The sequence below is a fragment of the Convolutriloba macropyga genome, chromosome 4 (genome assembly GCF_964194025.1).
Source record: "Convolutriloba macropyga chromosome 4, txConMacr16.3, whole genome shotgun sequence".
NCBI classification, from domain to species: Eukaryota; Metazoa; Xenacoelomorpha; order Acoela; family Convolutidae; genus Convolutriloba; species Convolutriloba macropyga.
In genome coordinates this window covers 52,797,766-52,821,306 of record NC_134471.1, presented here as the reverse complement: position 1 = coordinate 52,821,306, position 23,541 = coordinate 52,797,766, and the positions used below count along the sequence as shown (strand labels likewise).

The window sequence follows — 23,541 nt, the reverse complement described above, 5'->3', positions numbered from 1 at the left end:
CAATATGTGTACAAACTAGCAAGACTTCTGCAATTCGTTGGTTCTTAAATTATAGTTATACTGTTAGCAGATAACTAATCAGTAATATCATCTATACTATGAGATATTTACAGATCCTGTTTAAGAATTCCACTGATCACAGTTGTTAGAACTGAATAGCCTCAAGATCTGATATCGTGACTCAAAGCATTAGAGAGATGTCTGATTATTTGAACACCTGTGTTTAATCAGCCCCGTGCATTCAGGTTACGTTATACATGGGAATGTGGCTGCCTTAAATGAGATTTCGGGAAATGACTCAATTTCTTCAGGAACAAGACAACTTCAAATCTTTTCAACCCCGAAAAAAATGGCAAGAGATGTGAATAAAATGTGAAATTATTGAGTAAAAGTCACGGAAGTATATATCGATTTTTGCGTCTACAAACAGGGGGAAAATAGCTCAAGGCTATTTCGGACAAAGTCTTGCGGGCAAAATAGTGCAAAATTGCGTGGCAAGGCTTGATTAAAGGGAGAAAGTGGTGAAGGGTAAACAAAACAGGGAAATATCGTTCAATCATCTGTTTGAACAAACGACAGGTCACTCAAGTGAAAAGAGGAGACTAACCTGCAAATAGGATTTATTGATCGACATTTTCTGTTTAGGACATTTTCTATGTTAAGTTTTTACACCTTTCTTCCTATTTCATGGTGACTATCAGACGCGCCCTATAAAGCGATTTGACATTTTTAGCAACAAAACTGCTATCTCAAATTGAGGAAATGTGGGGTTACAAAGCAAAAAAAAGGATAATCAAAAGCGAAAGAAATCTGCGAAACGCACGAGGAAAAATTTAACGCAGTTATTTATTTTTGGCTCATTTCAATTATTCCCTTAAACCCGGCACAAAAAAGTTGACGCGAAATTCTTTAAGCATTCCACTCCAATGCTCATGTTCTGTTCTATTTTTCTAAGGATAAAGTCAAACAAACTAAATAAATGCCCTTGTTTGTCTTTTTAACGGCTAAATAATGATAAAACACTAATATCTTCCACATATCAAATATTTTGATTGGCAGAAAAATTTTCTTTTATTGAATGGACTTGAATCTTGTTCAGATTTCTTTTTGTATAGAACTGTCTAGCAGTGACAAAAAAATAGTCTTAATGAATCAAAAGACAATATTTGTGATTTTTTCCCCTGCAATTTTTTTTCAACAATTTTTTTTCTGTATGATCGTTTATGCTACACAAAAATCATATATCAAACAACGATACTTTCAAAATTTTAATACGGCACAGAATGGACACCAGTAATCATAAAATAATTGATTGATAACTCAGAAACCTCCAGTCATTTGTTGAAATATGAACTTCATCGAAATTTTCTCAACTTTAAAATTCATTCATGAGTCATAATGAACAATCGAAAAATGTTTTGATACAAACACTCGGCCAAAAAGTTGTTCGCAAATAAAAACGATTGTATCCCATTTTAAACCTGACAACACGATTGTTACCTGCTCTATTTTTTTACTTTATTTTAGCCAAATGTTTTGACCTTCTACCAATTTTAGGCTGAAAAAAATTTTCAATCAGCATTGTATCGATTCCAATAAATTTCATAAAGCATAGCAAGTTTTAATTTTTTTTCTTCAAAAATAATATATCAGAAAAACAAACAAAAAAGATTTTGCTTCTTTGCATCTTAAAAAACTGGAAACTAGTTTCTATGAAAAATTTCTAAGAAAAATTTCTAAAAAAGCAACCTGGATTCCTAACCAAAACAAACAAATTTCCACAATGTAAAGCGTAAGAAAAGATTCACTTTCAATTTTTCTCAAAAATATGTATAAAAAGCAACAGGGGGAAACGAATGTCTAGAAATTCACTGAAAAGCCATTACACTAAAAAATTCACAAGAAACAATTGTGGTAAGAATCCTTCAAAAAACAAACGCCAAAAGACTTATAAATTTTCCGTTTCGCCTTTTCTCTCAGAACGCCATGCGCGTCCTGTTGCTAAATCCGTATCAGTCTGCAGAAAATAAGTGTTTTGAAACAACACTTGCGCTTGATCTTTTCATACAAAATTAAGACAAATAATTAATAATCAGCCCTTACATCGAATTGTGAAAAGGAGCAGCAACTTATTTTTTATAGTTATTCTTATTAAGCACTTGGAATGCATTGTCTTAATTGTGTTTTCACGATTGGGTCAGATAAAGATCGTTTTCTTACAAAGTCTTACATTTTTGCTTCCAGAAAATCTATATTTAGATTTAATTGCTTCAAATCTTTTTGAATTCCTAAATGTCATTTGGAACAAATAAAATGTGACGGCTTGACAATCATACTCAATAAATGAATTTTATTTCATTTCAACAAATTCATTTCAAATTCTATTACTTTGAAGAAGATAACCTCGTGATTTTGGATGTTCGTTTTTATAGGAAAAAAGAGGATCTTAAAGATCTTATTGTCCAATTGCTTGGTACCCAGAGCTTTATTTCATATGATTTTGATTTAAAAAACGGATTTCAGAGTATGCATATATAGAATTGGATAGAAGGGTTGCGGTAAAGCAAGCCGATAGGCAAGTAAGTCAAATTTCGAAAATGAAGTCAAGTTAGCCAAAAAAATTTCGAGATAGTGCTATTATAGCTTGTCCCTGGAGGTCCAGCGGGCGCTTTGCGTCTTAGCGGATGGGAAGCATGTCTGCTTGGAGCTCGCAACCATTGGAAATGATTACAAAAAAATACCAAACTTTGTTTTGAATCTGAATGATTAAAAAGGCTAACAATGTTAACAATGTACTTTTTCTAAAATAGTACATAACTATTATGTAAATTTTGCTTTTATGTCGGCTTACTTTTACTTAGACTTACTTGAGGGTAACGGGCTTGAATACTGTTTCCGAAAGAAAATATTTGAACTTGCAAACATAATAACCAAAGTAAGCAAATGGTTGATGGAAAATTTATTAAAAATTCAACTAAATAGTGGTTCAATTTATATATTTTAAAGTGAATTGACAATTTCTTTAGTTGTAAAACTCGTTTTCATTTTTGATAAATAAATCAGTTTATAGAATTAATCGACAGCAGTTGATTTTGCCAAACAATTTTTTGTGACCTATTTTCAAGCTATTTTCTTGTTTATTAGAAAAAAGTTTAAAAGTTCTGAAAACTCACAGGATTGTTTGAGCGTTTTTGAACAAAAAATAGGTGTCAAAATGGGCTTCCTGTCTATTGAAGTTTCAAAAAAATTTCGCTAAAATTCTCAACCATTTTATTATACGTTCTGTTCAGAAAAACTTAAAACAAACATGGTAACTTTATTTGAATTCCGTGAAATTGCCGTTAGTATCTGCATTGCTCCGAATTACGTGAAAATTGATATCGTGTTAATCTCGAAAGTGTCAATAACATTTGATATATAATTTAATTTCGGCCAAAGCTGAGCAAACAAACAACGTTAAAAATATATAACAAAACAGAAGGGAAAATAGTGGAAAAATGACGTCTGACAACAACTTGTCAATTAGACTTTGCCTAAAGAATAAAGAATAACTCCAACAGCACTCCCCCCCCCCCACCCCCAACCCAATTCAACTCCACTCCAACACTTACTCTTAAAATTTACCCACGCATACATTGGCGACCAGAAACAAGCCCTTGCGTGTTCTCCAGAATATTTTAGGAGGACTAAACTGTCGTCTTGTCATTTAGAAATGCAACCGGTTAATAATCTTGAGTAAGAGTTATTTAGTCTGCAAGTAATTGAGTGAAAAGGCCAGCAACGATTCTCGCAGGTAATTTCTGCTATTCTCAAGTGGGGGTGGAGGTTGATAAAATACTAGTTGTACAAATTGGCAATTTCTGTTTTGTATTGTTTTCGTAGACAGTTTCAGACGAAATGTTCGTATTCCGATTAGGACAAAATTCGTTTTCCACAAGTGCGACTACTGCTACTATTATGGTTGATCAAGCGTAAACTAATAGTTTTTAATGACGCAAAATTAATCTCAATTACAGAGTGGATTTCTAATTGAACAAAAATTTGGCGGCGCAAAACGCAACTTCATTTTTTTCTATCTGACATCGTGCACCATGAATAGCTATATATAAGAAGAAGGCTCGGTAATGTGCGTACGCACATAATGTTCCGACCCGCTCATCCACATTCTTGACTTATTTGGCTACCAAATGACGACGAGATACAAAATTTTCAAGAACAAGCATATCGTTCAAAAAACCATAAAAGGAATCCAATAAGGTCACGCTAGAAGGCCGATGAAACTTGTTGTTAATTAGTAGATTAGTAGAAAAGAAGGTAATAAAAATCAAATAGCAAACACTAATTATGACCAGAACTCGATGCATAACTCGAAGAGATAGAAAAATTTCGAAAACACGCATATCGCTCAATAAACCCTTAATGAATTAAAATAATGCCACGTTCGAGGGCCGATGAAACTACTAGAACTAGGGACTACTAGAAAAGACATTAACAAAAATCAAATAACAAACATTAATTACGACCAAACCCCGATGTCCATAATTGAAAAATCATAACAAAATCAAACTCGCATCAGATAGAACCTAAAAAAAAATAGCCTATACTTCTTTAGAAAACATATGAGATCTTTCCTCAATCGACTGGGCAACAGGTCGACAGAAAAGAGCAAAAGGCGCGTAGTTCAAAAACACGTTTCAGATAATAACTGAAATCAGTAAAAAAATTTATAAAACTTCCATAGGAAGTAATTGAGATCTATTATTATCCAGTGTACATCATATGACTAAATCATATGACTACACCGACAAAAACCAAATTGAAGTTCAATTCGATCTTGCGCGAAAATAGCAGTGAAATCATTAAAACGATAAACTTGTCTCTAAAAGCTTTAAAAGTTTTAATTTACGAAATGTTTCAAAGCCAACGGGATTTACCATTAATGTTATAATTTAAAGAGAAAACAAAATCCTTTAGAAAGTACAAAAAAAAATCTCAAACATTTTATGAAATCTCGTTGTAACATGCCGAAAACAAATGGTTGAAATTCAATCCGGTATAAAACAAAATTAAAGCTCACTGGAAACGGTTTATGACCTGTCTTTAAATAAATTAAGCTACAAATCGACTAAAAAACTTTGAAAATGAAGAAGATCAAAAATCCTAATATGTTTTTGAAAACAAATATTTTCAGAGGTCATAACAGACATTAGATTTCAACGGCCAGGTATGAATTAGGTTACAACACCCCAGTAAGCCAATTGGGCCCGTTCTTGATAAGAGTAAGTCTCGAGACTACAATGTCGTAACAAATTCAGGCAGATCCCAAAACTTCACAAACAATTTTACGACGCCACAGTGTTTAAGGAACTATATTTACGAGAAGTTGCCTGCAAGAACTGTAAATCATCACCTACCTCTCAGCTGAACACCAACGGGTCTTCATTATAAAAAGACTACGGAGAAATGACAACAAAAAGAAAGACAAAACTGAACAGCATATAAATCTCAAAATTTTTAAATGAAATTAAATGGTAGAAGCCCTCAGTCAAGAACATGTAACTAACAGAGAGCAAAAAATGTGGATCAACAAAAGTATTTGAGAAATTTTATTAGTGAGATTGAGGTAAATTGTGACAAAAATGAGCGCAAAAAAGAGACGGTTGATAAAATCTTTTTTTTCAAAAATTAATTTGAAAGTCATTAAAACAAATGACTATCAACTGAAATAAATGAATAAGTTCAATTATACATCCTGGGGAAGCATTTGAGACACATCATTATCATGTATAATTACAGCAAAAAAGAGAAACTAAATTTTGCTAGAGAACTGCGTCTTAGCCCGTAAGCATAAAGCTTTCAACAAAGAACATTTAGCATAGACAGGCAGAATATCTATACTTTGAAGAAGAAGTCAATCAGAACAGTTCTAATAATTTTTTTTATAAATTACCTCTGGCTGCGATGAACGATAACTTTTTCACAGCTCTTCGGACAGCATCCCAAAGTTGAAGATAGGTATAGGAATATACAGCTGTCGAGTGGGGCCGACAACTCCTCGATGCCTACAAAGAGGACATATTATGCTTTTTTGGTGATCTTGAGTGCATTATGAACTGTAGATCCTATGCTCTCTTTCGATTGTAGCGTTTAATAATGTTGTGGTTTGGGATCACTTCACAAAAGATTCATTAACTTCGTCTTAAGTTCACTTCGGCCTTTAATTCGGTTATTTTCGGCGTTTTTCATCGAATTAAAAAATTGGAAGTCCAGTATTCTAATTGAATAAGTTTTCTAAACAATGGAATCTCTTTGGGTCATACTGGAGCATGTCTGATTTGAATTCGTTTTTCCTGATAAACAAAAAGTTTTAGTTCACGCAAATAATTCTTTTGAGAAACCGCCAGAAAAACTTGATTGCTACAACCTTGATCTTTTTTATGAATAATTATACAGTTTTTTCTCAGGACGCACAGAAAAAAGTGAAATTGCTTTACAAAACTAACTGATTACTTTCAGCTGCAAAAAGTGTTAGGATTGGCACTTTGCAAACAAATTGATCCGGACAACAACTACTATCACTACTATATGCGAGGGTTAAAGAAAATTCAATTTGAAATCTATTTTTTGCCAAAATTCAAGCAAGGAAAATCTGTTATTGTTGATTGTCATCTAACAGTTTAAGCTACCTTCCGATAAATGTGTCTAGACAAGTAGTGTGTACACTGCAAAACAAATAAAACAATACAAAAACCATTTTTGAACAAAATGTAGCATTTTTATAGGTCAATTTAGAGTTTAGTGGGAATTCCGTTCTGATGACAAAATAACATCAAATTAGACAGATGCATATTAATTGAGGTTAAACTTCCGTAAAATCTAAATTTAAAAAAAAAATTCACCCTCTTCAGTACCATAAGATTAGTTTGCTTCAGTGTAATTTACATAACCATCCTTGCTTCTAATATTTAACTAACTATTGAAGTAGAAAGATTCATTAGGCTTTGAATATTCCAATAGACGAAGCTGTAAAGCGAGGTTATTATTGACCATATATTCTTCCGGATCATTTCGATTATCTGACAATTTTCTGGAATTACCAAAAAACACATAAAACGTAAGAATATGGTAACAATTGTTTGAGAAGGTATGACATTGTCAAAATCTAGTTTATTTAGTTCAGTTTAGTGTTCAATAAACAGGCGTATTAATTTTAGTCATACTTGTATTTATTACCAGTGCAGCATTTTGTAGTAAACACATTAACGCACAGAAGTTTTCAAAGCTTTGAAGCTGATTTGACACGTAAACTTTCTCGACTTTTTAGTCTGGAATTAAGCCAGTCTATCTTTAAGTATTTAATTCTTTAGTCGCATTAAGTAGATCACCACAAGGAAATCAAAACCCTCCTGAAGCTCAAATTCAAGTCACCTGGTCTAGATAACTAGCTTTCTCTCACAAATATGTGTAAATGTCCAACACAATGCTTGTTTAACGGGTTTTGCAACGGGTGAAATTGTTAAAAAGTGAAAGGCAAAGTGAAAGAGTGAATGAAAGGCTATGTGGTGAAAGGGGGGGGGGCAATTTGGGTTTTGGGTGATATTGGGTTTAATCCTCCCAAAAGTGTCAATCTCGTGTCTGATATTCGCCCGGCGCTAATCAGCCAAAAATAGCCCAGCTCAAATAGTCGAGATCGTGTTAATCCTAAATTCTAGAGAAGAGAAGTATAAGAGCACGCTAGCTCATTAAAAACATATTATCGGACAATTTTCTTTATTTTTCCACAAAAGGGTTTTTGAATGATGTTCATATGTAAATTCGTTCCATTTTTGAGAGCTAAATGCCCATTTTTATTTCGATTGCTTAGAGGATCTGAATAAAATAACCGGGGAAAGAATTAGCCGGAAAAAAATGAACCGATTTCTTATTTTTGTTTGAAGTTTTGCAAACAAAACAGGAAAAACAACAAAATTTTTACGATCTTCTTCAAAAAACTATTATTCGCAGAACATTTTATAAACAATAATTTTTAAGTACGATATATTTCTTCATTTTTCGTCTAAATGAGACAGCAGATGATTTGAGATACGTTTAGAACATTCTTGAATTTTTCTCTCATTTGAAATATGTTGGACGGTGAAGAAGAGAAAGAGAAAAAGAGAGTGAGAGTGAGTGAAAATCAGTTAAGCCCAGAAGGGGAGGTAAACAAAGGTGCAAAATGAACAAACACGTTCAATAAACAACGCCAATTTACAATTCATAACCAACTACTTATTACAAAACAACAAGCCAACAGCCACCATGCACGCCATACCACCACCATGTGAACAAGTATCACCTATCAACAACCCCGCTCATATTCTCCAACCCCCCCCCCCCCCCCCCGTTCCTACACATGCCACCCTCACACCCATACACACACACGCGCACAACACACGCACACACACACATATATATATATATATATATATATATATATATATAAAATATATATATATATATATATATATATATATATATATATGAAACAAGAAAACACTAAATAAGAAAACACTTTTTAATAAGAACTAGCCCTTATAACAATTTTTCAAAGTAATAGCAATACCATTGTCCGCTTTCAGCTCAATCCTTCAATCAATTATCCTTTTTGCATATTTATTATGTAACTGATACGTCCCCTGTTAGGCAAGACTGCTTTTTATGCAACTCGATCACACCTTCGTATATTATATAACTTGTCATCCGCTTATTTTACAAGATATTATGCAAGTCCAGCTCTCATTGCGTAAGGAGGATACGCGTGAATGAGTCACAAAAACACACCCCTTTTTAATAAGTTCCACTTCACTTTGTTTTAGCCACCAAAACAGCATATAAAATGATTGTTTTGTTTGTTCATGTTAATGTTTGTTTGTTTTATGATGTTCTAAATGGGGTTAAACAACCTCTGAGGGGCAAGTTCAAGTCGAACATCAAACTGATATAATGAAACAAGAAATGTGAACAACCCCAAAAATTTGTGAAAAAATGACGCTTTTAAAAAATTGGGAAAACACTGCCCCGCCCTCAACTATTACCAACATGACATAAATTGATCTGCATTAAAATGTACGCCATTAATGGTACCTTTTGAAAAAAATAGGAAAGAGTATATAGTTCAAGACCAAAACACAGAGAAATTCTTCTTAACTGCTCTCCAGAGAATCGACAGAAAGCATCTTTTAAAGCCAAGCATCGGTCGTTTCGCGATTATGAAACTTAAAAATCAGAAACTTATAACAAAAAATAAGTGTCTCAACGAAACAACTACCAAAATATGTAGCTGGAAGGTAATACTGCTAGGCTGGAAAGATTTAGGAAAAACTGGAAAAACTTAAATTCAAAAGAGATGACAAATTTTCATCAGTTCTATTAAATACGGTCACATTGGCAAACTTAAAACAGGTCCCATTGGCGTTGATTACAGACCTAGTTATACATATTTAATTTCTGTTCAATTTACAGCTTAGGAATTTAAAGGCTTGAAAAAAAATTTTTAGCAAGTTTTTATTGAATTTTTTATATTCTTGACAGTATTCGTCGTTCTTGTTATTAGTCTTACGACTAATACAAGAACGACGAATACAAGACATATTTTGAATAATTAGTTCTTCTGGAGTTTCAGATGAATCTTCCTTGTCAAAAACTTTAGATGACAGCTGTTGGTTTTCACGACTGTTGATAGCTAATGGTTTAATGGTTTTATTAAATCAATAAAACTAATTGTATTTCAAAAAAATTACCATTTTTCTAAAAAAAATTTGTCCTTCATGTTTTTTCTTTGTCTACCGGTTACCTGGTCTCATTAAGGACAGGCCGTAATATTTTTTAAAATTAAATACACAGTAGTTTGTTCAATTTAGGTTTATTGTGTTGCTATTTATACTTTGTTTATTGCTTTTTAAAAAGAAAATAGACATTGAGTTTTGGTTGCAATTAATGTTAGATTCGGTTTTTTGATTTTTGCTTCTCTTGTCCCTCAGTCTCGTTATTGGCTGATCTGCTCGGCCCTCTAAAGTGGGATGATTTAATTCAATCAGTTGTTCTAAGCTTAAAACAATTTTTTATTCAAACACCAATTATTTTCGATATAGATGTAAATCCTTGAAAGTTTCCTCTCCTCCTCTTTTGGAAGACAATTAGGTCAAAAACTTTTCAGCACATAGGTATACTTAAATCTCGACTGGCAAATTTGCCCGATCTGCATATCTCTTGTTCATTTTTTTTATATTGAAATTGCAACAATATTGCGAAAAATAGATACTTTTAGCAAAAACAGGCAAAATTGAAGGGAATTGCGCAACCCGTGTTCGCAAAACTGTCCAAATTATAACGGCAAATTTGAGATACAAGCAGTGTCTCCTATTGTTTACCGGCTACGTATCACGAATCTGCTCGATTTATGTATCTATTTTTCGCAAGCAAATTAACTCTATTTCGCACAGAATGTATCTAATTTTCGCACTGAATGTATCTATAATCCGCAATTAAGCCAAATTTATTGCGCGTTTATTAGGTTGATGGAAAATAAAATAGCATCAGCTGATGTTCTTGATCGTCACTTCCTTATTTCTTCATGATTTTTTAGACTTTTTTTTGTTATCAAGCATCATTGTTTTGAGATAATTTTATTTAAAATCGACAAACAAAATAAATTCTGAAAAAAATTGGTTTCAACTTTTGTTTTCTTATGCTCTATGGTTGAATTGGCTATTTCATCAAAAAATCTAGCATTTGGGTAAATTTTTCATCTATAAAACGAGGGTTTGTCCTGTACCAACTTATTAACTCCTCTTATTTGTCCATAACAAGATAAGATTGGACTGAGACAGAGAGAAATTTCGGTAAAAAATCACATGTGAAATAATTACGGTTTTTTCTTGCTAAATTTGATTTAATGGGTGATTTGCATTTGAATTCAGCAATTGAGGTGTTTACTTCAGTTTTTTCAAAAATTTTGCGTCTACTTACAGGTTTACAGGTGTCTTGCTCATTTAATAAATCTTTAATTTGCTTCTGCATGCTCCAAAGCGCGCTTTTAATTAGGCTCAATTGCGATTTAGAGACAAATCTATTGTGAAAAATTGATTCCTCTAAAGTTAGCAGAAACGTGCCACAAGACTTGTCACCTGTTTTACAAATTTAAGGTATCTCAGTTTCTTAAAAATGACTTTTGCGAAAAATAAGGCACAAAACTTGTCTCCTATTTTTGTTCATTCTATGTATTTTTTTCGCGCATTTTTTACTAACGCGGGAATTTTGGTTTATACCTCTGCGTCGTAATGAAGATGGAGTAGCGGATTTCGGAACATTGTGTGCGAACGCACATTACAGAGCCTCCCGGTTTTTTTTGTATATGTAATGTTTTTAATTGATCTGAGTCGCAGCCATTTTTTTTTGAAAGTAGGTCTAATTTGTAATGTCTGAAGCTTGTAATGTTATTTGTCCTTTGGTTCAAAACCTTTGTTGAAAATTGACTAAATTTCAATATGCTAGTCAAAGTTAATTTAAAAAATGCTGCATTAAAAAAACTTGGATAAATCTTTTGTCAACCAGAAAACATCGCCAATCGTTGAAAATGAATGTTCCTCAAAATTTTGAAGCGCGGTACTCAAAATGCAACAAATGTGCAAGAATAATCTTATATGAAGCGATTTTAAGATCATGAAAACTTGTTGTTAATGAATGTGTAATGAATTGAACCAGAAAGCTTGCAATTTCGATACATATAAATATGCTCTAAACAATTTCCCTTAATAAGAGGAGCTCTGATTACATAAGGTTTCTTTGATTTAAGCTACTCCAATTTATTTAAATTTATCTCTCTTTTAAGTTACTTGGATTGTTATGAACTTATTGAGCTCCATTCAAATATTCTGCGGCGTCATTTGAAAACATACTCCATAAATAAACAAAAGACACAAGCCATAAATTGTCAAAACCTCGGGAAAGAATTTTACCCCAAGGTACAAACTCAACCTTCACTTTAAAAATATAATTAGCTCAAAGTAAATGAAAATCAACTTCAGTATTTTATTTAACGCTACAATCTTTATAAATAATAATTACCCTCAAAAGTTCAAATGCGCTGAAAACAACCTAATAATATATTGGTGATGAAGATCTATAATCCAGTCGGAACTTGCCATTCTAAAAAGTCTGCACTTATTTTCAAGGACACTAAAACTGGAAATGAACGCTTCCGTGACACGCATTTATTGAACGAAAAAAATTCTGATCGCGCATTGGCGGATAATGATGTGAAGGAAAATATCTGATCATGCATTGTTTAAACTAGATATGAACGAAAACAATACAACCACGCTTTAGCAAAAATAGATATAGGCGAATCTTTATGGTCGAGTAACGTTTTGATAGGCAGCTGAAACGTTTCCAAAAACACTTGCGATCAAACTCTCTAAAATGAAAGAACCTTTTCAAGTTCTCTTTCTTGTTTTTGAGTGTTCACTGCTCAAATTTAAGTTGACCTATAACAAGAATAGCTAATTTTTTTGACAAATAACAGATGAACTTTATGAACAGAGCGAAAGGTGAAAACAAGAATGCAATGACTTAAAATTCGCCAAAGTTGAAAAAAGTTTATAGTCCAATTCTTTCATTTCCGGAATTTTGAGAATTTTTCCAATTTTTTAATAGGCGACTTTATAATATCTTATAAAGAATATCTTATACAAAAAATTTTAAAAAGGGGACAAAAAATTTCAAAAGTTATTAAAATCATTAAATTTGGGAATACTCAAACGTTCTAAATTTGATTTAACTCAAACTAAAATGTGTTTTTTAAACTTCGTGTATTTAAACTTTTCAAATTACTTTGAACTGAAAAATTGATCCATGTTTTCACATTGTTGGAGATGCAAAATGTCCCTCAATTTTTCACTGCCTTTAACATTTTGTCACGCTGTTCATGCGAGACACTGCACTGCAAGAGATACAGCCTATTTGGCGATTTAATTAGTGAAAACGACTCTTAGACATGTTCAAAAATATCTGTGGTTCAATAATCTGGCAAAAGCGGGAGCCATTTTTCTGATAGAAAAAAAATAAAAACTGCTAAGTCAAGCAAAAATCAGAGAAAAACATGAAGACAAGATTGTGCTGCTTTTAAGCACAATTAATTCAGAAACAGGTACCTTTAATAACACTTGGATGACGAAACAATCGATTGAGTCAACTACGTTCTAGAATTTTGGCGGCATTTCCGCAGAGATATTTCTCGATGTTACTGAAAAACTGGTCCAATGCATTTGAACTCAGTTCTAACTGTCAGTAAAACTTCAGCAATATTTCAGCGTTTACTTTTGGGGTAAGAGGGCTGAAAAGTACTGAAAAGCAGAGTCAAACAATGAAGGGAAAAACTTAGAGTAATAAAATTTCACAAATTCAGTGCCTTTCCCGCAACTTTTGAGCGCTAATTTTCACCAAGATTTTTTTCATAGTTTTCAGCAATAACCACGCAAACGAAAATATAACTAATGTTGGGGCGGGGTAAGCAGGCGCAACTACACTGAAAATGGACCACGACCAGAACTAGATTCAAACAAGCATCTCAAACGGGCTATCCTAGTGTGATAACCATTACAGCAACTCTGATAATAGAGATCGTTCATCTCTTGAGATACATCTCCATGTTTTTTTTTCTCAACACTTCATCTCTCCGGCTAAGTTTACGTTGAAAAAATAGAATTTCTTGTCATGCTATGACAAAGCTTATTTTATGCATAACTTTCATTAACTTGTTCTCTCTCAAAGTTCTCAACTACTTAGCATGAAGAACAGATTGACTTACCCAATCCAGTGTCGGGTGTTCGTTCCAGCTTCGTTTCGTTCACAGTCTCCGGCCTGTCCTCCCCGTACACCCAGAACTCACTGGAGTCCCTGTGGTAGCCCTGGTTCTCTTTGAAGTACACTGGGTACTTGTTGTACACTATCACATCTGGTAACCCTGGCTCACCTGAATCACAAATATTTGCATACCTGAAAATATCTGAAAAAATGGACTTTTAATATTTGGCAATCTTCGGCACTGTTCTTCCCGATGAGCAGAGCACAATTTTCCGAATTTCTTTAATAACTTGCTTTAAACCAATTAAAAAACAGAGTCCTCATCGGTGTCTAAAACTGCTTTCTAAAACCATTTAAAAGTTCTTGAAGGTAATTCATAAAAAATTTCTTTGCATTCGGCTTAAAGTGAACTGGTCTCTGAAATTTTTGAAATATGAAACTAATTTTTGGGCCACTTAAGAGCAACACAAAGTTTATTGCACCATTTGAGACTAAATGCTCATAATATTCTATTTTTCGAAATGTTTCTACAACTTTTTGGATCCAGAGTAAATCACAAATATTTGAAAAAAGTGCAGCCAAATTTTCTTAGAACTTTCTAAGTAGCGTCAGTGCTACAAAAATTAGTGGTAATAAGTAAAACAGCTAAAAACGAAATCAATAAGCCAAATTGTTTAAAATAACAACGTGAAGAAAAGAAAGTCCAGTAGTCATATGAAAGCTTTTAACTTCAAGAACTGTGCAGTAAAATGTAAATGTACAGCAAGTTACCCTGAAAATTTTGGCATTTGGCAAGAAAATGAAAAAGAGAGCTCGGTAATGAGCGTCTGCACAAAAAATTCCGACTCCGCTCAACCACCTTTCAGACTTAATTGTCCCCAAATGAGGACGAGATCACTTTATATAGGAAAACAATAGTGTATGCATTCAAAAAAAATCGCTGCAAGCTCTAACAACTATACAAAACAAACAATAATTCATTAGAGGACCGATCAAACTTGCCATTAGGAGAGTAAAAGACAAGGCAAACAAAAAAATCAAATTAAAACAACAAGCATTACTGACGATCAAAACTGAATGTCTGTCTACTTTTTCTTAAAAAACCTGATGAAAAAGTCAAAATAGCATCAGATAAAGAATTAACTAAACCAAATGTTTTGTATTTCACCAGAGAAGATATGCAAACTTTCTCTATTGACAATATTTACAACTAGAGAGAAATCAGAAAGCGCAAAGTGAGAAAATATGTTTTCTGAAGACAACTAAATTCAAAGCCAAGAAGGCAATTAGCAAGAAGGCAAAGTCTTCATTTACACTTTTATACAAAACCATTGAGACCTGTCATTGTCCCGACTGCTCAACGACTACAAAAGGAACAACTAAAGGCAAAAATCAAAAAGTCATTTCAATTCGTGAGGAAACGGTATAGCAGCCGACAAGACAAAAGCTATTCACTAAAAAAATGAAAATAATCAATTGCGCCCTATTTCTACTACATTGATGTGATACGGGACTTTTCATTAATGCGCATTAATTTAGGATCAGACAGAAGAGTAAACAATAACCTCAAAAACTAGAAATTCACAAAAACCAAAAAAAAATTGAAAACTCCTAGTATCATCCCCAAAAATCAAAAAAATAAAAGCAAAGAAAACTTCCTCATAATTCACATCAAAAAAAAAGCAAGGTCTCTTTCTCCAAAGATTACACTAAAAAGATGCGGAGAGAAGATTTGAAGTGGCAAATCTCAAAAACCATTTTTTCTTTCAAAACAATTTTTTTAAAAGCGTAACGCATAACAACCGTAAACTACCAACTAGAAAGTGGTACTTAATTTAACTTGTTAATGCTGAGGAAGCAATTTGTACATGTGATTAGTAGGATTAAGTAACAAAAAAAATAAAAATTCACAATGAATCTTGGCAGAACTGAAATCTTCACGAACAAATTTTCGCAAATGGTGTTGAAGCCAAAAAACAATATGCGTTTAGCTGAAGTTATTATGTATGTTCATTGGCCTCCCTTTGCTGGTAAATTAGACCAGTCAGAACTTGAGTTCTGATTTGAAATCATTTCACTCTGGTCTGTAACTGACATGAAGAAAACTAAAAAAAGCAAAAAAAAATAATATTTCGAAAAAATGTAGCAACTAATAAAAATCCAAATAACCTTTGAACTAAAAAATTCCACAACTTGGCCAAGACTGGATTATCTCCTGCTTTTTTTCCATTAAAAACAATAAAATTCATTTCCCATTGTATCCGAAATAGCTATCTTGACCAAAAAGTCATTATATCAAACATAATTGATACATTTCGGATACTTATCAATTCATATTACCATAAATCTTAAGAGTTCCTTAAAAATCTAAGAAAAAGGTTGATGAAGCCATGAAAACCTCCTGTTTTACTAATAAAACACCATAATAATTCAATTTATCTTATTGAAAAGTAAAGTGACTTCCTATTAACTGAGCCATTAGATAAAAAAGACACTCTTGTAATTGGGGGGAAAAACGCAAAAATTACTTCAGAAAAAACAGACACAAAATACAAGCCGAATCCTTATTCACTGAAAACAATCAATGATGACACCAAGTCTGGTCTTGCTATTGCTTAACAGCTGTTAAATGCAATTGTTCTACAACGTTGCGAGTCAAATTTTTGGCAATAGATGGTCATAATACATCAAAAAATTTATGCATTTCTTTGAAAATTGTTTTCATTGAAAATGTTAAATCCAGAAGCCTTTCTTTGAAACCCGAGGTCAAATAAGCCCATATATGACTGAACTAAGATTGGGTCAGCTGTCAGCAGTTTTCATGTGTGCAATACCGGTCAAACTGGCCAAAGTGTTCCAAATAGGCATATTACATGGCATTTCCATTAAAAAAAATGCTGAGATTTCAAAAATTCAGCTGATAATTTAGCCAAAGTAGTTAGTTCAAACAATTCACTAACTTCCTTTTAGCGTTAAACTTAAAACCAATGAGACTAATATTTAGAATATTTGTCAAAAGATTTTGCAAAAATTGATCAAAATTTACGAAACGTTACAAACATGTGAACAAAACAACGGGTAAAAAGCTACTGTTCACAAAATTTTAGAACTCCGTTACCCCTCGGAAAACGCCAAACTAAAAAAAACTTTTTTTGAAATTTAACCCTTGGCAGGCTTTCTAATGATACCACTCACAAACATGTACGATGAATTAATCAAACAGCGAAAATTGACTGAACAAAAAAAACCGAGTTGAGCATATTTTTCCTCTCCTTCTAAAGTGGTTGGGAACAAAAATATCAATTGGGTGGTTTTTGGTGTTTCAGTGAGTGTACTACTTTGTTTACTGCGTTATGCATTTCATTGACGGTGAGGTTTGAAAATTACTTATTTTTTCAAAATAGGTCAAAAATTTTCAATCGGTTTACGGCTTGAAACGTACGTTGGAGCACTGGACCAAATATAACCCGCAATCCGTCTTCATTTCAGAAATATTTGGTTTCTAGTCTTCTAGTGAACGAACGAGTTTTTTTTGGCACCCGAAAATTTTAAAGTATCTTTAATAAACTTTTTAAGCATTTATGAACATTAGTTTAAATTAGCGAAAGACCGAAAAAATGTTATTTCCTGAAAACATTCTTATGAACCGGATGTACAATTAGCCCATATCTGGGTAAAAGAAGATTGTGTCAGCAGTTTTTTTTCTGCACCACCGGTCAATCTGAACAAAAATGGCTAAAAAGGCATATTTGATGCCATTTTTGTGAAAATTTTGTGAAAAGAAAAATGCAGATTAATAAAAATTTGCAAAAAGTTTTGGTTCAAACACGTTATTGGCTGTCTTTTACCTTTAAAGTGAAACCAATGAGACGATCAGAAAAAATATTATCAGATTTTATAGAAAATGATCAATATATAAGCAAAATATATGAAAGACGAGAACAAAACAACGTAAGACAGGGTAGCGTCCACAAATCTTTAAATCTGCGTAACTCCTCGGAAAAAGCGAAATTCGAAAAAAAGTCTCTTTAAATTAAAATTTTACAATGGATCAGCTTTCTAATGATACCACTCACAATCCTGTACGATGAATATATCGATAGGCAAAAATTGGCTGCAAAAAAACCAGTTGAGCATATTGTTTCTCCCCACCCCCCCCCCCTAAATTGGGTCAGAACAAAAAACTTAGAATGACAACGATCTTCAAAGAAGGTGTATGCAACTGATCGTAATAGTTCCCTAAAATCACTGTAATTAACTAAATATTGCCGTAATCGACAAAGTCTTGAAACTCGACCTGCCAATTATTTTAAAAATTATGAGAAAACCAATTCAAATAACACAGAATTATCACAAAGGCTTAAGAACTTTTAGAAGCAGAAAGTAAAGGAAAGTATATGAAAAAAAATTGAACGGATTTTTTTCAATGAAAAGGAATATTATTTTGATAATATATTCCTATGCTTTCTTAACATTGTTGAAGAACTTGATTACATTTCAATATTTTCAAATTTGATTGATATGTAAAAGTGAGTAGAACTGAAGGTTGAAAAACAGAAACTAAAAATAAAACTTATACAATTGTGCATGTTCATCCCTAACGCCGCCACATAGTCTGATGAGTGTTCAAATATTAAGTGAATTCAGGCAAAGCAACTTTTTGAACAAAAACAGATGCCAAAACAAAAACAATTTGGTCCCGAAACTGTACACCATGCACTAATTGAGGAGTAAAGATTTTCAATTTTCAAAACTTTCAACTTTCGATTTTCAAAAAAATATCAGTATTTCGAAAAATGAAACTCACATTTCTGGCCATCGAAACGATCGTTTTTTAGGCTTAAAACACATAAGCACTGAGGCCCTTATCAACTCAAAGAAATCAAGAAACATCACCTGGTAATGGTAACTATCAAAAGCAAAAACAAAACAAATTAGTTAACTAAAAAACAGTTTTTCACAGTTTAATGCTGGACCTGTAACTCTGTATTCTACAGCTTATATAATGAAACAGCATTGATAGCTGTTGACTATAGTTGAAACAAAGCAACCCAAAAAACTATGGTTGTGAATTGTTTAAAAATTTTTCTCATAAGATTTAGTCGACAAACACACCAAAAGTTGACATACCTTGCATATGAAATTCAGACAACCAGAAATTAGAGCAGACCTTAAAAAATTAGATTTCATTTTTAATAGTAACTTTGAGTTCTCAAGAATCAAACTGAAAGTATCTTAAAACATGTATTGATGCTAAAACTATTGAATGACAAGAACCGTGAACATAATTGTAAAACGACCTTTTTCTTGCCTCTAATTGTGCCACTAATCATAAAAAATCCACAAATAACAAAACAGCCTCGATTTAAGGCTAACATAATAACTGACCAATTATGCAAAACGTAGTAGCCAAAAGTTCAAAATTATGACATTCTGCATAAAAATTTGAGAACACGTATTTTTTGCGTAACATACTTTTGGATGGGTTAAAACTGCTTTCAGTCAGAGCTCTCCCCTTATGAGATAGTAAAAACAATTGAAAAGGTAACTCAAACGAAAAACAAAAAACGGCCACAAGGCAGGAAAAACAGATAAATTTCTTATACTCCTGCAAAATATGATTGAAATATAGAAATTAAGCAGACAAAGAGAAGTGCGAAATAGAGTCAAATGCTGCACAAATTTAACTCCGACAGAAAATGGAGAAATAGGAACAGCTTAAACCTCTTAAGAACAATCTTGTCAGGATCTGTTGAGTTAATTTTATAAAACAGAAAATAGACATACTGGGCCGCATTACCGCAAACTATCATTCATTTGGCTTATCTTTGACCAGCAAACTAAAAATAGGAACATTTCAAGCGTTTTAGCATTCATTGGGTATCGGAAAAAAACGGATTTCGTAAAAAGAAGTGATATTACTTTTTAAGATTAACTATAGTAAGAGAAAATGTGAACAAAATCAGCTCAGAATTTTGTCGACGCTCTCAAGATTTTAGACCTGGACAACTAAAAAAAAAACGAAACAAATGCTACAAACGCTCCTAATAAAGTATCCTATGCTTCTGTCTACTGTCAAAAATTGGCTGAATAACATAAACCAGTTGAGCAGATATTTTGGTGGTCGGAACAGACAAGACATACAGTCCCTGCCTCCTTGAAGCTGTCGCTGTGAGAATGAGCTCTGACTTAACAGTATCTTCAGGTTAACCATACCATGACCAATGTTGGCTGCAATGATGGTACCACGTAAAAGTTTTAGACGCAAAAAAGGTGGCTACAGTCACAAAAAAGCAATGCTGCTCATAAAAAGATCAGACTGAAATGTGGGGAATAAAACGAAAAAGGACAGCTGAGAACAGGCTACTGTAGGCCTAATGCTGTTCCGCTGCAGTTACGCAGGAACCACAAATTAAGACAATCATCGTCACATGGTCTTCAAAAAAAAGAAAGACAAGTAAATTGAGAGCATGAAAACTCAAATACCCTAATTCATTGATAATGAATATTTTTAGCATCAGAAAAACTTTCCTTTAAGTTACTGATCGTTTAAAAAGAAAAACATTTATTGCAAAAGCCAGATATAAATTTATGGACAATTTATCAGACAACTTTTATAAACCTAGCTGTAAAAATTAACCGTTGGATAAAAGTGTCATCGGCATATTACAGAGTGCGAAATGCGGGATGTTTTGCAATTACAGTGGCAGGGCAGAACGTCAAAAAGTTTAAACAAATACTAATCGCAACTTAAACTTGCAAAAAAAACGATAGCTGTTAAAGTTATTAAAATAAATTCGCATAGTATCTATCTATTATTTTTAAGAAGGTATTTGGATAAAGCCTATTTATAGGTACCAATTATAAAAAGGTACGTACGTGAATTCGGAACTAATATGTTCGGAAAAATCAGTACAGTTCTAATCTGCATTCAAATTTTAAGGTCTGAACTGACCTAAAATCTCCTTCAAAAACAAAATTGACGAAGATTATCCATCCTATGTGCCAACAGTGCTACAGGTTTTCCATATTCTAATACCTAAACTAAGTAGCCTACTTGAAATTGATCATTGAAGAAAATTTCGAGTAATGAGTCTTCCCAGCGTTGACGCCAGTAGTTGATGAATATAATTTGGGGTCGGAGCTGTTAGAATCGTGGTACTCGGCAAAAAATATTCTACCTCTATTCTTCATTCTAACATTTTTGGCCATAGGAAAGTTAATAGGAGAACAAAATGACAAGAAACGATCCCTTCATTTTGTTCTTTAATCAATTTATAACGTATTTAAACAGAAAAAATCTTGAAAAATACTGGACAGTGATTTTGGAAGCTTATCGTCTTCCGCTATGTAGGACTCTTTTTAGATAAACTTTCAGATCCTGAATCTTGCAAGATAAGTGTTCTTTGTGAAAATCTTTCAAGATCTTGCAAAAACATAAGCGTCAACAAGAGGAGTTTGAGAAGATTATGGCTCGTGTCTGACTAGGGTAAAATTTGACCATGCATTAAATGACCAAAAACAATAATTCAAACTGTCAATGCACGAGTGAAATTTTACCAAGTGAATAAAAAAACATTTTGAAACCTCAACACGCTTATTTGTTTGACATTCTGGGGTTCTATCACCTATGCATATACAACTGTGATATAAGAGAACAATTTTATCAGATCTGTGATATAAGAGAACAATGAAAAAAATGGGAAAAAATATCAAATTTGGTAAATCATTTGAAGTGTTAAGTTAAACTTGTAATGTTGATACAAGTAATAAAATAGCACTGACCACAATTCTTTGACGGTTTAACGATTCTATGAATTATTTTACAAAGGTTTTGCAATTAAGTCATTATGTGGTTTAAAAGGTTAAAATTGGTCAATATTGTCTATTGAGGGCAGAATACCAAAAAGAATTAGTTCATTATTATTTAAACCAAGTATGAACCTTTACCTCATTTTTCTACATTTTGGGAAACCCGAGAACATTCATCCCTCGACACTTACCAGTTACAACTGACAGACTATACACCCAACATAGTAATGTAACACAATAAAATCTGTAATTGCGGGTAAATAATGTCCACGTACACAACCCTCGCGGTCTTTGCCGTATAAAAAGTGCCATCATCGATTAGTAACAGCCAGCAATGTGCACCTTTTTGTCAATTTCAATTATTTTTCCGTCAAATCTCAAAAGGAATGGAAATAGTAAAACGAAAATAAAAGCCCAGTAATCATAATTTGAGGTAAAATGCGGAATTTTTGCAATAAATAAAGCTAAAAAAAAAGGGATATATGTCAACAACTGGTCAAAACGGGATAACTACCATCTAATTAACAACAAATTGTTCTCGTCAACTGGGAAAAAACAGTTCAAACCACATTAAGATGGAAGAAAAGCAATATTTCAGATTAAAAGGGAAAACGTTGACAAACATTACTAATGCTTTTAAAAATCAAACTTATGACTTCAAAGGTCAATTTTACGGCTGTTAATACTTAACTTCTTATAAAGAGGGCATACTTAAAAACGCCAATTATTGCAGTAAATTATTCGACAAACAAGCAGTGAAAAATTACTGCGCTGAACTTAATTTACAAGTTTTTTTGAGTAAGTCGATAATTTGGTAGACCAAATGTGGAATTTCAAGTATTTTAACCGGTTTCAAGCCAGACATTAAAGATAGACAGTCAAAGATGGGCCAAATCTCAAGGGCATACGAACATCCCAACTTTTTACCCAACCCGATAAAATTTAATTTGGCGAAAACCGTTAACGGGCAAAATGGTTAGTTAGCTAAGGGGCTAAAATATGCTCAGTGGTCTTAATGAATAAACACGGTAGACAGTTAAAAATAAACTTAACTTAAACAGGACTTAGATTTGCACTGACAAGAAAGTTTCAACCTTTTACAGGTAGTAAAAATTGTGATAAATTATAATAGTGAATACTACTACTAGTTATTAGTACTAAATGATAAAATCCGGAAGTTAAAAGGTAATGTTGAACGAAACGGATATAATAACAAAATAATAAAAAGGAGATCTTTTTTATACCGTAAAGTTGATGCCGAGATTAAATTTAAACCACTATTGCGGCAAATAAACTTTTAGTAGCAATTTATAATTCGGGGGGAAATTGAGGCGAATTCAGTTGATATTTTGGGTAAATTTAGATATTAAGGGCGCATATTGTTGAGGCAAATGTTGGAGTATTATAAAAGTGGCAATAAGTAACCGATATATCTGTTCCCGTTTTCCCAAAACTCCTTCCCTCCAAAATTAATCCCAAATTCCTTAAAATTTACCGCTAAATTGTTCCCTTTAATTCTGCGATCTAAAACCGCCGTGTTTTATATATTTCGGCTTTATTGCAATACCTTATTGTTATACATAATACTTATACGTTACTGAACAAAAAAATCAAGTATTTTGTTCACAAGCGTAAATGCTAATCGTAATTTCAGCCAATCACATTACAGTATTTCAGGATTCTTTCCATTATAGTACAACCAATTGTTAAAAATTTCCGAGATTTTCCATTTTTTATTAAAATTCCTCCACTTAATCCTGAAGTGAGGAAAAAATGGGGTGAGGTAAGATTACATGTTCCGTATTCTCTCATTTCCAGGTTAAAAAACAATGGCAAAAAAGTAATCTTATAACTTATCATCGTTAATAATGATAAACTGCATACTTA

The 23,541-nt window shown here is 32.8% G+C and overlaps 1 protein-coding gene across 1 annotated transcript in view; it reads right to left on the bottom strand.

The window, feature by feature from the left end:
- Positions 1 to 23,230, bottom strand: part of LOC142338101 (uncharacterized) — a 143,786-nt gene extending 120,556 nt beyond the window's left edge. Inside the window, exons 1-2 of the mRNA XM_075387732.1 lie at positions 21,846 to 23,230; positions 13,847 to 14,011 (exon numbers count right to left, since the gene is read on the bottom strand). Of these exons, the coding sequence (XP_075243847.1) occupies positions 13,847 to 14,011; positions 21,846 to 21,969 (289 nt within the window). The 5' untranslated portion in view covers positions 21,970 to 23,230. The remainder of the gene's footprint in view (positions 1 to 13,846; positions 14,012 to 21,845) is intronic.
- Positions 23,231 to 23,541: the final 311 nt, after the last annotated feature.